At 66.8% G+C, this 14522-nt stretch overlaps 3 protein-coding genes and 1 long non-coding RNA gene across 6 annotated transcripts; 2 read left to right on the top strand and 2 right to left on the bottom strand.

Annotated features, from left to right (window-relative positions):
- Window positions 1-1562: 1562 nt before the first annotated feature.
- LOC142074273 (uncharacterized) lies at window positions 1563-1999 on the top strand. Its single transcript, XR_012670574.1, has 3 exons — window positions 1563-1619; window positions 1757-1821; window positions 1941-1999. It is a non-coding gene; the product is annotated as an uncharacterized LOC142074273 (long non-coding RNA).
- Window positions 2000-4123: 2124 nt separating this feature from the next.
- On the top strand, window positions 4124-7525 carry LOC142074251 (uncharacterized). Of its 3 annotated transcripts, XM_075134773.1 has the most exons (8): window positions 4133-4647; window positions 4761-5732; window positions 6381-6458; window positions 6564-6675; window positions 6773-6918; window positions 7024-7100; window positions 7192-7259; window positions 7383-7525. In XM_075134773.1, exons 2-8 carry the CDS (start codon window positions 4803-4805, stop codon window positions 7463-7465), a joined length of 1494 nt encoding a protein of 497 aa, XP_074990874.1. In that variant the 5' UTR covers window positions 4133-4647; window positions 4761-4802; the 3' UTR covers window positions 7466-7525. The 3 variants fall into 3 exon arrangements, with proteins under 3 accessions (XP_074990872.1, XP_074990873.1, XP_074990874.1); XM_075134771.1 differs by having other exon boundaries at window positions 4124-5732; XM_075134772.1 differs by lacking the exons at window positions 7024-7100; window positions 7383-7525 and having other exon boundaries at window positions 4124-5732.
- Window positions 7526-7708: 183 nt separating this feature from the next.
- Window positions 7709-9422, bottom strand: LOC142074268 (U8 snoRNA-decapping enzyme-like). The gene is made up of 3 exons (XM_075134812.1): window positions 9080-9422; window positions 8695-8988; window positions 7709-8065 (listed from the first exon to the last, which is right to left on the bottom strand). Exons 1-3 carry the CDS (start codon window positions 9239-9241, stop codon window positions 7889-7891), a joined length of 633 nt encoding a protein of 210 aa, XP_074990913.1. The 5' UTR covers window positions 9242-9422; the 3' UTR covers window positions 7709-7888.
- Window positions 9423-9601: 179 nt separating this feature from the next.
- NAA10 (N-alpha-acetyltransferase 10, NatA catalytic subunit) lies at window positions 9602-14449 on the bottom strand. The gene is made up of 8 exons (XM_075134811.1): window positions 14359-14449; window positions 13652-13750; window positions 13494-13552; window positions 13324-13369; window positions 10577-10692; window positions 10413-10457; window positions 10053-10137; window positions 9602-9923 (listed from the first exon to the last, which is right to left on the bottom strand). Exons 1-8 carry the CDS (start codon window positions 14377-14379, stop codon window positions 9693-9695), a joined length of 702 nt encoding a protein of 233 aa, XP_074990912.1. The 5' UTR covers window positions 14380-14449; the 3' UTR covers window positions 9602-9692.
- Window positions 14450-14522: the final 73 nt, after the last annotated feature.

Below are 14522 nucleotides of genomic sequence, written 5' to 3'. Positions count from 1 at the left end.
TAAAAATTGCTCAAAAAGGGTAAAACCCCTCAACCAAGCACCCCCCCGTACCCCCATAATTTGGGGGGGGGGCGTTTCCCGCCACAGGCCCCAGTTTTTGCCCTTTTTGCCTGAAACGGCGCAGCCGAAACCCGCCGGTTTTTAACTTTTTTTTTTTTTTTTGACGCTTTCCGAGCCCAAATTCGCCCTGTTTTAACCCAAACCTGGTTTCAGCCCCCCGCTTTCGGGGGGGGGGGGTGGGGTGGGTGGGTGGTTTTGGGGGTGTTTTTCCCCCCATCCCCCGGACTTCCCCACCTCGAAGCGACTTGAAACTCGCCCTGAGACAGCAGGAAACCGGGGGGGGGGGGGGGGGCCAGGGGACCCAGGCATCCGGGCCTGCTCCACCCCCCACCCCCCCCCCAAAAATACACCACCTGCCCCCCCCAAATACACCCTACCCCCCCACACACATCGGGACCCCCAACCCCGTCGCCGTGGCGGCCATGTGCCGTGGCGTGAGGGCGTGCGCGGGTCCCTCGTGCGAAGGCCCTCGCACGCGCTCTCCCCCCCCTCCTCGTGCGAGTTGGGGCGCAGCCCCCCCCTCCCCCCAAACCCCGCTCACCGGCAGCACCCCGCTCGCCTGCCCGCCCCGCCCGTGGCACCCCGCTTTTTATGGTACCCCCTCCCCACCCCGTGATGTCAGAGAACCCTCCCTCTCCTGCGGGGGGGGGGGGTCCTGGGGGGCCCCCCAAATCCTCCACATCCACCCCCCCCCCGCTTCCGCCCCCTCCCCATGGAGGGGGGGGCACCAGCACCGCCCCAAACTTTCACTTGTGGTGAAGCTCCCTTTTGGGGGAGGGGGGGTGTCACAAGGGGACCCCGCTTCGCCCCCAGTGCCCCCCCCAAAGGGGTGCAGACATCTGGGGGACCCCACTTTGCCCCCCTGGGGCCCCATGAGTACAGAAATGCCCCTTTAACGCCCCCCACACGACCCCCACCCACTGGGCCCCCCCCCCAGTCTCCAGGACCCTCCCAAACCACCCCTCGAGGCACCCAGGGGGGGCCCCATTTACCCCCCCCCCCAAGGGGACCCATGCGCCCCGCGCCGCAGGACCCCCATAAGCCCCGCCCCCTGCCGCGCAGACCACGCCCCTCCACCGCGCAGACCACGCCCCGCCGCCGCCTGCGCAGCGCCTCCCGGCCACGCCCCCTCCCGCCATGGCCCGGGCACCCGCCTCCGCCCCGGCGCCCCCCCCGCCCTCCCCTTGGCCGGACTCCCGGCATGCCCCGCGCCGGGGGGGCCCTTCCCAGCCTGCCCCGCGGCCCGCGACCCCCCCTCCCTCCCCCCATGCCCCCCCCGGCTCTTGGATCCCCCCGGGGGACCCCAAAACCCCCGCGTGTCCCCCCCCGGGGGACCCCGAGACCCCCGCCACGGCCCCCCCGGGGGTGGGGGGGTCCCGGCGGGTCCTTTTCGCCGACGCTTTGGGGCTCCCCCTCACCCGCTTGCGGCAATACCGGCCCTGGGACCCCCGGGGACGGGGGGTGCCGGGGGGGAGTCCCGGGGGGCCCCCCCAGGGTGGGGAGGGGGGCGCGGGGGGGGAGCAGCCCCCCGGGAGCTGGATGAAGCCTGGGAAGGGCAGGTAAGAAATGGGGGGGGGGGCCCAAAACTGCATGGGGGGGCCCCCCAAAAATGGGGTCAAACCCCCCCCCCGCATGTGCCCCCCTAAATTGAGGGGGGGGGCGCTGGGTCCTCTCCAGCGCGCCCCCCCCCCCCCAGTGTCCCCCCAAAAAGGCCGCAGGAGGCGGAGGACGTGCAGCCCCCACCCCCCGACCGCCGCGTGGGTAAGTATCGCCCTCCCCCCCAAATTTTTAGGGGTACACCCCCCAAAATTTAGAGGTACCCCCCAATTTGAGGGGCACCCCCAACTCACACCCCCTCCCCCCCCCTTTCCCTCCCACAGAGCCCGACCCCTCCCCAACGCCCCCCCCGGATGCAGAGCAACCCCCAGCACAGGTGAGCCCCCCCAAAAAGTGGGGTGCCCCCCCCTCAAGGAGGGGGGTACCCCAAAATCCTGACACACACCCCCCCCCAGGGCGCCGAGGAGGAGGCGGTGGCGCGGGAGCTGGAGCAGCTTTACCTCTCCCACCTCCGCCGGCTGCGGGGGGAGCCCGGCGATAACGGGGACCCCCCCCTGAGAAACGGGGGTCCCCCTTTCCCCGAACGAGCCCCCAACACCTCGTTAGCTAACGAGATGACGTTACGTTACGAGGCGGGAGGGGGACGCCGCAGCCCCCCGCTTTTATTAGGGAGGGGGGGACCGGTGGAGGGGGCTTTGGTGGTACCGGCCAGACCCCCCCGGGGACAAGGGGAAGGTTTTGGGGGGGCCCTGAGGGGAAGGGGAGGGGGTTTGGGGGGGGCCCTGAGGGGGTGCGGGGTGCTGCTGGCCCTGGCCGTGCTGGTGCCGGTGGCTTGGGGGGACGGGGGGGGCCCCACGGCCGCCCTGGCCTTGGGGCTCTACCTGGCACTGGCCTGGCTGACATGAGGGGGGCAGCTCCCCAAATTTTCACCGGGCCCCCCAAATTTTCAACACCCTCCCCCCAAATTTTCAAACAGCCCCCCCTCTTATATTTTCACCCCTGAAAACGTGGGACACCCCTAAATCGGTCAAAGGGGCGGGGGGGGGGCCTGTGGGCTTATCAAACCGAACCCCCAAACTGCCCCCCACTCCCATCGGGGGGTCAGCCATTTTGTGGGACCCCAACCCCATGTTCACCCCCCCCCCACGGGTTTTGGGGTGCCCCCCCCATGTACATACAGCCATAGAAAGACGGTGTCCCCGAGTTCTTGTGGGGGTGATTGGGGGGGGGGTTTGGGGTGCAGGGGGGGGTAAGCGGGTTGGCTCTCCCTGTTTTGGGGGGGCGGGGGGGGCTGGTTTCCCTCTCCCCCCCCCCCTTTCTCTGTCGCAGCCGTTTCCTGCCCCTGGGGAAGGTCCCCAACAAAGGTCACGGGCCCTGTGGGTGACAAACAGCCCCCCCAAACCCCCCCCGGGAGATGGGGGGGGCCCTGGGGTGGGGGGGGCTCACCCTCGGTGTCACGTCGTGGCCTCTGCGTCGCGACGGAGGGGGTCCGCATCTCCTGGGTGGCAGTCGGGGGGGTCCTCAGGCCCTTGGGGGGGTCCTCAGCCCTCAAGGGGGCTGCTGGGGGGGTCCTCAGCTCCCTGGGGGGGTCCTCAGCCCTCAGGGGGGCTGCTGGGGGGGTCCTCAGCCCGCTGGGGGGCAGCTGGGGGGCGGTCCTCAGCCCTCAGGGGGGCTGCTGGGGCGGGTGTCCTCAGCCCACTGGGGGGGTTCCCAGCCCTCAGGGAGGCAGCTGGGGGGGGTCTGTAGGACCTAGAAGGAAGCTGAGCAGGGTCCTCAGCCTACTGGGGGGGTCCGCAGCCCTCAGGGACGCTGGTGGGGTGGGGGGGGGTCAACAGCCCCTAGGAGGAAGTTGGGAGGGGCGCTAACCCTCAAGGAGGCTATCGGGGGGGGGGGTCTATAGGACCTAGAAGGAAGCTGGGGGGGGTCTATAGGACCTAGAATGAAGCTGGGGGGGGAGGCAGCTGGGGCGGGGTCGACAGCCCCTAGGAGGAAGCTGTGGGGATCCTCAGCCATCAGGGAGGCTGCTGGGGGGGACCCTCAGCCCTCCTGGGCATAGCCGGGGGGGGCCCCTCACCCCCTGGATGCAGCCGAAGGGGGTTCCGCCCCCTCCCGACTCACCGGGAGGGGTGTCCCGATCCCTGGGGTGACAGCCGGGGGGGCCCCGGCCCCCCGGGGTAGGCCCCGCGCCGGGAGGCGGCAGCGACACGTCCGTCCCCTCTGAGGGTCCTGAGGCGTCTGGGCGGCGGGGCGGGGCTTCGCGCCTCGCCACGTCACCGCGGGGCGCTCGCGCCGGCCGCACGTGCGCGCCGCGCACTGCGCCTGCGCCCGCCGCGCGCGCCCCCCCCCTCCCCCCCGGCCCCAGTTGCCCGCCAAAGGGGGGCTCGCCGATTGGCTACCCGCTCCCCGCGCCCCACGTGACAGGCGTCGCCACGGCAACCGGCTTGGGGCGCGGGCAACCAATGGGCGGCGCCGAGTGACGAGCGGGTGGGCGGGGCGAGGCGGCGGCGCGCGCGCTTTTCGGCCGTTAGCGGCGGCCGTTGGGGCCTGGCGGGCGCCGGAGCCGCCCCCGCCCCGCGGGTGCCGCCGCCATGAGCGGGGCCGGGGCGGACCGGCTTCCCCCCACCAAGCTCCGCCGCTTGGACGCTCCCACCGGGAGGGACCCGGATGCCAACGTCGCCGTTACCCGCCGGGAGACGTCACCCCCCGCCGGAGGTCGCGGTGAGGGTGGCGGCGCGCATGCGCGAAACGCCGGGGCCGGGCATGCGCAGAGCGGCGGCGCGCGAGCGCCCCCTGGCGGAGGCCTGGAAACCACCGCTTCCCGGAGGGGGGGCCTGAAGACCACCCTGGGGCCCAGGGGGAGCCTGGAGACCGCCGTCACCCCCTGCTTGGAGCAGGGCGAGGGGGGCCTGGAGCCCACCAGGGAGGTCACGGGGAGCCTGGAGACCGATGCTTCCCTCAGGGGGGGCCTGAAGACCACCAGCAGGCGGAAGGGGAGCCTGGAGACCGCCGTCACCCGCTGCTTGGAGCAAGGCCGAAGAGAGAAGCGGGGCCTAGAGACCACCAGGGAGGTCACGGGGAGCTTGGAGACCACCAGAGAGGTCATGGGGAGCCTGGAGACCACCGTCACCCGCTGCTTGGAGCAGGGCCGAAGAGAGAAGCGGGGCCTAGAGACCACCAGGGAGGTCATGGGGAGCTTGGAGACCACCAGAGAGGTCATGGGGAGCCTGGAGACCACCGTCACCCGCTGCTTGGAGCAGGGCCGAAGAGAGAAGCGGGGCCTAGAGACCACCAGGGAGGTCACGGAGAGCCTGGAGACCGATGCTTCCCTCAGAGGGGGCCCGAAGACCACCATGGGGCTCAAGGGGAGCCTGGAGACCACTGCCACCGGCCACTTCGACCAGCACACAAGGGAGAAGGGGAGCCTGGAGACCACCAGTGAGGTCACGGGGAGCCTGGAGACCACCAGCAGGCCCACGGGGAGCCTGGAGACCACCATGGGGCTAAAGGGGAGCCTGGAGACCGCCGTCACCCGCTGCTTGGAGCAGGGCAGAAGGGAGAAGGGGGGCCTGGAGACCACCAGCGAGGCCACGGGGAGCCTGGAGACCGCCATTTGGCCCAAGGGGAGCCCGAAGACCACCATGGGGCTAAAGGGGAGCCTGGAGACCACTGTCACCCACTGCCTGGAGCAGGGCAGAGAGGGAAAGGAGGACCTGGAGACCACTGCCGAACCTGAGGGGAGCCTAGAGACCGCCGCCGAGCCCGAGGAGGGCCTGGAGACCACCACCACCCCCTGCTTGGGGCAAAGCCGAGGTGGGCAAAGAGTCCCAGAACCCAGGGGGGGTCCAGCCCCCGGCGTGCGGCAAAAAGGCCACAACCCGGAGGAATGCGCGGTGATTTCTCTGGGTGAGGATGAGGAGGAAGAGGAGGAGGAAGAGGAAGGCCCCGGGCGATACCTGGCGGCCCTGGAAGCGGTACAGCTGGAGCTGGAAGCCGTGGAGGAACAGGCGGCTCGCGCCTTCCGCCGTCTCCGCGCCAAATTCTGGCTCCGTCGCCGGCCGCACCTGCAACGCCGCAACCGTCTCATCCAGCACATCCCCGGCTTCTGGGTCACCGCCGTATCCTTTTTTGGGGGGGGGTGTTAAAATCTGGGGGGGGTGTTAAAATCTGGGGGGGCGGTGAAATTTGGGGGGTTGGTGTTGAAATTTGGTGGGGGTGTTAAAATTTGGGGGGGGTTGAAATTTGGGGGGTTGGTGTTAAAATTTGGGAGGGTGTTGAAATTTGGGGGGGTGGTGTTGAAATTTGGGGGGGTGGTGTTAAAATTTGGGGGGGGTTGAAATTTGGGGGGGTGGTGTTAAAATTTGGGGGGGGTTGAAATTTGGGGGGGTGGTGTTAAAATTTGAGAGGGTGTTGAAATTTGGGGGCGTGGTGTTAAAATTTGGAGGGGGTGTTGAAATTTGGGGGGGTTGTTAAAATTTGAGGGGGGGGTTGAAATTTGGGGGGGTGGTGTTAAAATTGGGGGGGGTTGAAATTTGGGGGTGGGGGTGTTAAAATTTGGGGGGAGGTGTTAAAATTTGGGGGGGTGTTGAAATTTGGGAAGGGTTTGAAATTTGCGGGTTGGGGGGGTTGAAATTTGGGGGGGCGTTGAAATTTGGGAAAGGTTTGAAATTTGGGGGGTGGGGGGGTTGAAATTTGGGGAGGGTTTGAAATCTGGGGGGGGGGGGCTGGACCCAGGCATCCACCTTTTCTTGACCCCCCCCCCCCAGTTCTTGAACCACCCCCAGCTCTCGGCCATGATCAGCGACCGCGACGAGGACGCCCTGAGCTACATGACGAGCTTACAGGTGCCGGGGGGGGGGGGGGGGGGATGTCGGGGGACAGGGGAGGGGGCCCCCCCAAACCAAAAAAGCGGGGGGAGGGTGACGTAGCCGCCCGCCTGGATCCCGCAGGTGGAAGAATTTGGCCAAGCCCGACCCGGCTGCAGGATCAGGTTTTTCTTCGGCGTCAATCCCTACTTCCAGAACGACGTCGTGGCCAAGGAGTTCGTACGCGGTCCCTCCGGTGGGTGATTTTTGGGGGGAACCCCCTCACCCCTCTCCCTACAGCCCGAGGATTTTGGGGGTCCGGAGTGACCCCCCCCCCCCTTTCCCCTCCCTAGGTCACTTGGTCTCCCATTCGACCCCCATCCGGTGGTGGCAGGGGCAGGACCCCCGCGCTCGTCCCCACAAAGGTCCCCCGGCCCCCCGCAGCTTTTTCGCTTGGTTTGGGGACCACAGTTTCCCCGCGGGTGATCGCATCGCTGAGGTGAGTCCCAGTCCTCCCAGTACCCCCCCTCCCAGTGTTCCCAGTATCCCTCCAGCACCCCCCCCAGCCCTCCCCCGCCCCCCCTCCCCAAAATCTCTTCCCCAGATCATCAAGGAGGAGCTATGGCCAAACCCGCTGCAGTTCTACCTGCTGGGCGAGGGTGCCGAGGGGACCCCCGAAAGGTCAGCTGTGCCGCGGGGTGGCTGGGGGGGGGTACCCCGGGGTTTTGGGGGTGCTGGGGGGGTACCCCTAAAGCTTTAACCCCCCCCCCAGTGAGAGCGGGGAGGACTGCGTGGTGATCGTGGACGATGACGAGGATGTGCAAGAGATCCCCGATGACGGTAAGGGACCCCAATACCTCTCGAGTGGGGAAATGGGGGTCTGGGAGCACCCCCAAATCCACCTGACCCCCCCCCAAAGTCTTCTTGAGGGGGGGGGGCTGACTTTGCGTACCCCCCTTCCAGGCAGTGGCGTGGAAGAGGTCCTGACTGAGGAGCCCCCCAGCCCCCCGGACGGACGGACGGACCCCAACGGGGGTGAAGACTAATTGGGGGGGGGGGGGGGGGCTGGGGGTGCTACACTCCCCCTCCCCCCAAGATATTGCGGGTAACGAGGGGCTGGGGGGCCCCCCAAAACAGCTCAGGGTGTTTGTTGGCCTTGAAACCCCCCCCCAACATGGGGTCCCCAAACTCCTTAACCCCCCCCCCGGGGTTCCCCAAAATCTCCCCCCCCCCCCCGGGGGAGAAATACGACCAATTTAGGACCATTTTTGTACATTTTGGGTCAAAACCGTGTAAAATTGTCTTTATAGCTAAAAATATATTATAATAAAGATTTAACGGGGTACACAGACGCTCCCCTGAACCCCCAAATCCCCCCCCCCCTTAGTAATGATGTCAAAAGGGGAGGGGGGTGCATTTTGGGGTGTTTTTATTCCATTAGGTCATTCCCCTCCCCCCTTCCCCTGCCGTCAGTTTGGGGGTCTCCCGGGTTTGGGGGGGTCCCCCGCCGGTTCCTCGTTGTGGGGGGGCCGGATGCCGAGGGTGGGGAGAGCCCCCAGGAGCTGTTCCCGGGCGTCCCCGGCGAAGCGGTGCCGCAGGAAAGCGGGGAGCCCCCCGCCCAGGGGGACCCGCACCAGCCCCTGCACCTGCGGGGGGACCCCCAAAATGCCAGGGACCCCCTTAAAGTACCCTAGTGCCCCCCCTGCCAGTCCCACATCGAGGGCAGAGGAGGGGGGACCCCCCAAAGTGCCAAGGACCCCCCAAACTACCCTAGTGACCCCCCAGCCCCACATCGAGGGCAGAGGAGGGGGGACCCCCCAAAATACTCTAGTGCCCCCCCCAGCCCCACATCGAGGAGGAGGGGGGACCCCCAAAGTACCCTAGTGCCCCCCCCCAGCCCCACATCGAGGAGGGGGGGATCCCCCAAAGTGTCAGGGACCCCCCAAAGCACCCTAGTGCCCCCCCCCCCGCCCCACATCGAGAAGGGGGGGGACCCCCCAAAGTGCCAGGGACCCCCAAAGTACCCTAGTGCCCCCCCCAGCCCCACATCGAGGAGGGGGGGACCCCCCCAAAGTGCCAGGGACCCCCCAAAGTACCCTCGTGCCCCCCCCCAGCCCCACATCGAGAGGAGAGGGGAGCCCCCCCCCCGGTGTTCCCCAGCCCCCCCGATACTGGATCCCCCCCCCAGACCCTCCCCCTCCGGTGCCCGTGTCCCCGCCCCCACCCCCCGGTGCCGGTTCCCCTCCCCCAGGACACCCCCCCTCCCCCCCCCCACCTCCAGGCCGTGCTCCGGTGCCCGCGGGCCGCCCCTCTCGATGGCCACCAACTCTTCCAACCTCAACCGCCGGATGTAGAAATGCGTCACCAACCCGGCGTCACTTCCGCTTCCGGTACCGCCCGCCGGCCAAACTTTAGCGCTCCGGTGATGGCGGGGTCGCAAACGTAACCCGGCGGCCGCCGGGCCCAGCTCCTCCCGCAGCTCCCGGTGCAGTCCGGCTTCCAGCGACTCCTCGCCGGGCTCCACCAGCCCCCCCGGGAAGCCGAACCGCCCGTCGAACCGCAGCTGCATCTACCGGAGCGGCGGGGGATCAGCCGGGGGAACCGGCACCGGGCCTCTCCCTTCCCCGTTCCCCCCCCCCCCCATCCCCTCCGTAACGCACCAGTACGGCGTAGCCCGGCGGAGGGGAGCCGGCGGGCAGCGGGGCGTACAGCAGGACGTGGCAGGCGTGCCGCCAGCCCGGCCCCGCTGCCCGCTTCCCGCTCCGCTCCAGGGCCAGCGCCTCCGCCCGGCTCAGCGGCAGCTGCTCTTCGCGCTCCCACATGGCGGCGCCTCAACTACGCGCCTCCGCCAATCAGCGAGCGGGGAAACAACCGAGGCCACGCCCCCACACCGGCAACCCTCAGGGCGCCTCGCTGTCAGCCGGGAGGGGCGTGGCCTACGTGGGGAGAGGCGTGGCTGTAGCGAGGAGGCGTGGCAAGGCGATACCACGCCCCCTCTGAGCGCTCCTTCCCACCCCGGGAGGGGGGGAGCAGCGAGGGGCCCTGCCCCCCCCCCCAAAGGGCTGAGCCCCCCAAAATTGCCCCACAACCCCCCCAGGACACCCCCAAATTACCCCACAACCCCCCCACAGCTACGAGCCCCCCACAGACAATGGGGGGGGGGGCAGAGAAGAGGCACAGGCTGGCAAGGGAGGGGGTTTATTGCCCCCCCCCCCCAGCACTGAGGGGGAGTCCTGAGGGATTTGGGGGGGCCCGAGGGATTTGGGGGGGCCCCTACGAAGCGGAGTCGGAGGCCTCGGAGCTGTCTTTGACGTCGGTGCTCTCGGTGGTCTCGCTCACCTCGCTGAGGTCTTTACTGTCGGCCCCCCCGTCTTCGGGAGGGGGGGGCACGGCCGGAGGTTGGGGGGGGGCCCCCCCACTTCCACAAACCCCCTCCCCACCCCGGGGGGGCTCGGTGGGTGCCGGGGGGCGGCCACGTTCCTTCTGCTCCACCTGCTTCCGCAGCTGTAAAAGGAGGGGGGGGGGGGTAAAAAGGGGGTTACAGTGGTCCAGGGGGGACCCAAAAAAAATTTGGGGGGGCGGGGGGGGTACAGCCCCCCCAAAAAAGGGTTTTGGGGGGCGGGGGGGCACTACCTCGTCCGCCATTTGGGTGAGGTCCCGCTTCATGGCGTAGGCGTCCTCCCCGTCCGCGTAGTATTTGGGTTCCACCTCGCTGATCCTGGGGGGGGGCTGGGTGTTATTTGGGGGGGCACGCACACACCAGGGGGTGTTTTTTGGGGTGCCCCCCCAGCCTACCCCCCCCATTTTGTCTCTCAATGTGGCCATAAACTCTCCCAAAGCCCCCCTACCCATCCCACCAGGTCCCCCCTCCAATACTCCCCAGCCCCCCCCAAATCACCCCCCAATACCCCACAGCCCCCCCATAACACCCACAGCCCCCCCAAAACGCCCCACAGCCCCCCCATAACGCCCCACAGCCCCCCCAAAACTCACTGGAAGTTGAGGGTGTTGGAGTAGAGGTGCAGAGCCGCCCGGTTGCTGCCAACACAAAAAAAAGGGGGGGGGGTGTTTATTATTTTTGGGGGGGCCCCAGGGGGTTCCTGATTGGTTTGTGGTTTGGGGGGGGTCCCCTATGTTTTTTTTGGGGGGCTCCTCACCTCTTGCGGACGTGGAGGGAGACGTACTTGGCGTTGAAGTTCTCGATCATGGCCCGGGACGCCTGGTCCATCAGCTTCTGCGCCAGCCCCAGGCGCCGGTGGGATCTCTTCACCGCCTTTTTTTTTTGGGGGTGGGGCGTGGGGTACAACCACCGTGGGGTACCCCAAAACCCACCCGGGGCACCCCAAAAATCCCCCGACACCCACAGATCTCCAGGTTCCTCCAACAGCCCTAACTCTTCCACAAGGAACCTCAAAAAGTCCCCCCCAAACACCTCAAACAGCCCGCAAGGAGCCCCCAAATGCTCAGACCCCTCCAAGAGCACCCCCAAATCTTCTCAAGGAGCCCCCCAAAGAGCCCCCCAAACCCTCAAGGAGCCCCCCAAATGCTCAGAACCCTCCAAGAGCACCCCCAAACCCTCTCAAGGAGCCCCCCAAACCCTCAAGGAGCCCCCCAAATGCTCAGAAGCCTCCAAGAGCACCCCCAAACCCTCTCAAGGAGCCTCCAAAACCCTCAAGGAGCCCCCAAATGCTCAGAACACTCCAAGAGCACCCCCAAACCTTCTCAAGGAGCCCCCCAAATGCTCAGACCCACTCCAAGAGCACCCCCAAAACCCTCAAGGAGCCCCCCAAATGCTCAGAACCCTCCAAGAGCACCCCCAAACCCTCTCAAGGAGCCTCCAAAACCCTCAAGGAGCCCCCAAATGCTCAGAACCCTCCAAGAGCACCCCCAAACCTTCTCAAGGAGCCCCCCAAATGCTCAGACCCACTCCAAGAGCACCCCCAAAACCCTCAAGGAGCCCCCCAAATGCTCAGAACCCTCCAAGAGCACCCCCAAACCCTCTCAAGGAGCCCCCCAAACCCTCAAAGAGCCCCCCAAATGCTCAGAACCCTCCAAGTGCACCCCTAAAGCTTCTCAAGGAGCCCCTCAAACCCCCAAGGAGCCCCCCAAATGCTCAGACCCACTCCAAGAGCACCCCCAAACCTTCTCAAGGAGCCCCCCAAATGCTCAGACCCACTCCAAGAGCACCCCCAAACCTTCTCAAGGAGCCCCCCAAATGCTCAGACCCACTCCAAGAGCACCCCCAAACCTTCTCAAGGAGCCCCCCAAATGCTCAGGACCCTCCAAGAGCACCCCCAAACCCTCTCAAGGAGCCCCCCAAACCCTCAAGGAGCCCCCCAAATGCTCAGAACCCTCCAAGAGCACCCCCAAACCCTCTCAAGGAGCCCCCAAATGCTCAGAACCCTCCAAGAGCACCCCCAAACCTTCTCAAGGAGCCCCCCAAATGCTCAGACCCACTCCAAGAGCACCCCCAAAACCCTCAAGGAGCCCCCCAAATGCTCAGAACCCTCCAAGAGCACCCCCAAACCCTCTCAAGGAGCCTCCAAAACCCTCAAGGAGCCCCCCAAATGCTCAGAACCCTCCAAGAGCACCCCCAAACCTTCTCAAGGAGCCCCCCAAATGCTCAGACCCACTCCAAGAGCACCCCCAAAACCCTCAAGGAGCCCCCCAAATGCTCAGAACCCTCCAAGAGCACCCCCAAACCCTCTCAAGGAGCCCCCCAAACCCTCAAGGAGCCCCCCAAATGCTCAGAACCCTCCAAGTGCACCCCTAAAGCTTCTCAAGGAGCCCCTCAAACCCCCAAGGAGCCCCCCAAATGCTCAGACCCACTCCAAGAGCACCCCCAAACCTTCTCAAGGAGCCCCCCAAATGCTCAGACCCACTCCAAGAGCACCCCCAAACCTTCTCAAGGAGCCCCCCAAATGCTCAGACCCACTCCAAGAGCACCCCCAAACCTTCTCAAGGAGCCCCCCAAATGCTCAGGACCCTCCAAGAGCACCCCCAAACCCTCTCAAGGAGCCCCCCAAACCCTCAAGGAGCCCCCCAAATGCTCAGAACCCTCCAAGAGCACCCCCAAACCCTCTCAAGGAGCCCCCAAATGCTCAGAACCCTCCAAGAGCACCCCCAAACCTTCTCAAGGAGCCCCCCAAATGCTCAGACCCACTCCAAGAGCACCCCCAAAACCCTCAAGGAGCCCCCCAAATGCTCAGAACCCTCCAAGAGCACCCCCAAACCCTCTCAAGGAGCCTCCAAAACCCTCAAGGAGCCCCCCAAATGCTCAGAACCCTCCAAGTGCACCCCTAAAGCTTCTCAAGGAGCCCCTCAAACCCCCAAGGAGCCCCCCAAATGCTCAGACCCACTCCAAGAGCACCCCCAAACCTTCTCAAGGAGCCCCCCAAATGCTCAGACCCACTCCAAGAGCACCCCCAAACCTTCTCAAGGAGCCCCCCAAATGCTCAGACCCACTTTAAGAGCCCCCTGAACCCCTCAAGTGTCCTCAAAACCCCCCAAAGAGCACCCCAAACGCTGGGATTCACTCCAAGAGCCCCCCAAACTCTTCAAAGAGCTCCCAAAGACCCTCAAGAAACACTCCAAAACCCCACAAGTGACCCCAACCCCCCCCAGAGAGCACCCCAAAGGCTCAGACCCACTCTAAGAGACCCCCAAGCCCCTCAAAGAGCACCCCAAAACCTCTCAAGTGCCCCCCAAACCCTCTGACCCACTCCAAGAGACCCCCAAACCCCTCAAGGAGCCCCAAGAGACCCTCAAGGAGCACCCCAAAACCCCCGACTCCCCCTTAAAGAGCACCCCAAATGCTCAGACCCACTCCAAAAGCCCCCCAAGCCCCCCCCACGACACCCCCAAGTGCCCTGGTTAACCCCCCCCCAAACACCCCACTGCCTACCAGGGACGTGATGTGCCCGTGTGGGACGTCATCGGGGTCCTCCTCCCTGCAGGACAACGGAGGTGAGAGGGGCGAGGGTGACACCCCCAAATCCTGTCAGCACCACTAAGACAACCCCCCCCAATCAAAAAAGGAAAAAGGGGGACAGAGCCCCCCTAAACCGCACTCACATCTTGGCCAGGACGTAACCCACGATCTTCCCGTTCTCGTCCTCAGCGATGTAGGAGAGCTGGGAGGAGGGAAAAGGGGTGATGGGGGGGTCCTGGGGGGGGGTCCCAGGCGTCCCGGGGGGGGTCCCAGGCCTCCGGGAGCAGGGAGGGGGACGTACCTGGGGCCAGGAGAGGCCGTGGTAGAAGTAATACTTCATCTGGTAATTCTCGGGCAGGCAGAGCAGGTTGCAGTGTTGCATGTTCATCAGGTCCTCCGGCTGCCGGTGGGACGGGTCAGGGCGGAGGCAACCCGGAAAGGCCCCCGGGGAGACGGGACCGACACCCCAGGGTGGGGGGGGGAACACCCCGAAAGGGGCCTCGGTGCTGCCTGACAGCTGCGAGGCCACGCAGGGGTGCGGGATCCCCGCCAAGGCCACTCACAGGGATCGGGATCCGCCTCAGAACCCCCCTCCAGGGCTCCGTATCCCCCTCGGAGCCCCCGCCAGGGCCCGGTATCCCCCTCGGAGCCCCTACCGGTGCCCCAAATCCGCCTCAGAGCCCCCGAATCCGCCTCAGAGCCCCCGAATCCCCCTCAGAGCCCCCACCGGGACCCCGAATCCCCCTCAGGCCGCCCCCAGGGCCCGGTATCCCCCTCGGAGCCCCTATCGGTGCCCCAAATCCGCCTCAGAGCCCCCACCGGGACCCCGAATCCCCCTCAGGCCGCCCCCAGGGCCCGGTATCCCCCTCAGACCTTCCATGGGACGCCGGTTCCCCCCTCCCCGAGGCCCGGCTGACCCCCTCCCGGGGTCCGCATCCCCTCCCGGGACCGCGGATCTCCTCCCCGACCCCCCCGGGACCCCCGTTCCCTCCCTCCCGGCTCGCCCACCCGCGCATTCCGGATGTTCATGGCTGCAGCCGCCCCGCCGCCGCCGCCGTCCCTCTCCCCTCACGCGCCGCTTCCGGCGGAAGGACCCAGCCCGGCCAATCAGCACTGAGCTCGCCCACCCGCTTATCCCGCCCCTGCTCCTCCCGCCTCGCGGCGAACTGACC

The sequence above is a fragment of the Calonectris borealis genome, chromosome 34 (assembly GCF_964195595.1).
Source record: "Calonectris borealis chromosome 34, bCalBor7.hap1.2, whole genome shotgun sequence".
NCBI classification, from domain to species: Eukaryota; Metazoa; Chordata; class Aves; order Procellariiformes; family Procellariidae; genus Calonectris; species Calonectris borealis.
This window is presented reverse-complemented; position numbering and strand designations above follow the sequence as displayed.

Excerpts from the sequence above, each read along its gene's own strand:
- LOC142074251 (XM_075134771.1), top strand. The coding sequence starts at position 4,206 with ATGAGCGGGGCCGGGGCGGACCGGCTTCCCCCCACCAAGCTCCGCCGC. Across the intron at positions 6,676-6,772 it reads GTTCGTACGCGGTCCCTCCG|GTCACTTGGTCTCCCATTCG; the intron begins GTGGGTGATTTT and ends TCCCCTCCCTAG. Across the intron at positions 7,260-7,382 it reads GCAAGAGATCCCCGATGACG|GCAGTGGCGTGGAAGAGGTC; the intron begins GTAAGGGACCCC and ends CCCCCCTTCCAG.
- LOC142074268 (XM_075134812.1), bottom strand. The coding sequence starts at position 9,241 with ATGTGGGAGCGCGAAGAGCAGCTGCCGCTGAGCCGGGCGGAGGCGCTG. Across the intron at positions 8,989-9,079 it reads CGCCGGGCTACGCCGTACTG|ATGCAGCTGCGGTTCGACGG; the intron begins GTGCGTTACGGA and ends CCGCTCCGGTAG. Across the intron at positions 8,066-8,694 it reads CACCGGAGCACGGCCTGGAG|GTGCAGGGGCTGGTGCGGGT; the intron begins GTGGGGGGGGGG and ends GTCCCCCCGCAG.
- NAA10 (XM_075134811.1), bottom strand. The coding sequence starts at position 14,379 with ATGAACATCCGGAATGCGCGG. Across the intron at positions 13,370-13,493 it reads GGTTACGTCCTGGCCAAGAT|GGAGGAGGACCCCGATGACG; the intron begins GTGAGTGCGGTT and ends GTTGTCCTGCAG. Across the intron at positions 10,693-13,323 it reads ACGGGCACATCACGTCCCTG|GCGGTGAAGAGATCCCACCG; the intron begins GTAGGCAGTGGG and ends CAAAAAAAAAAG.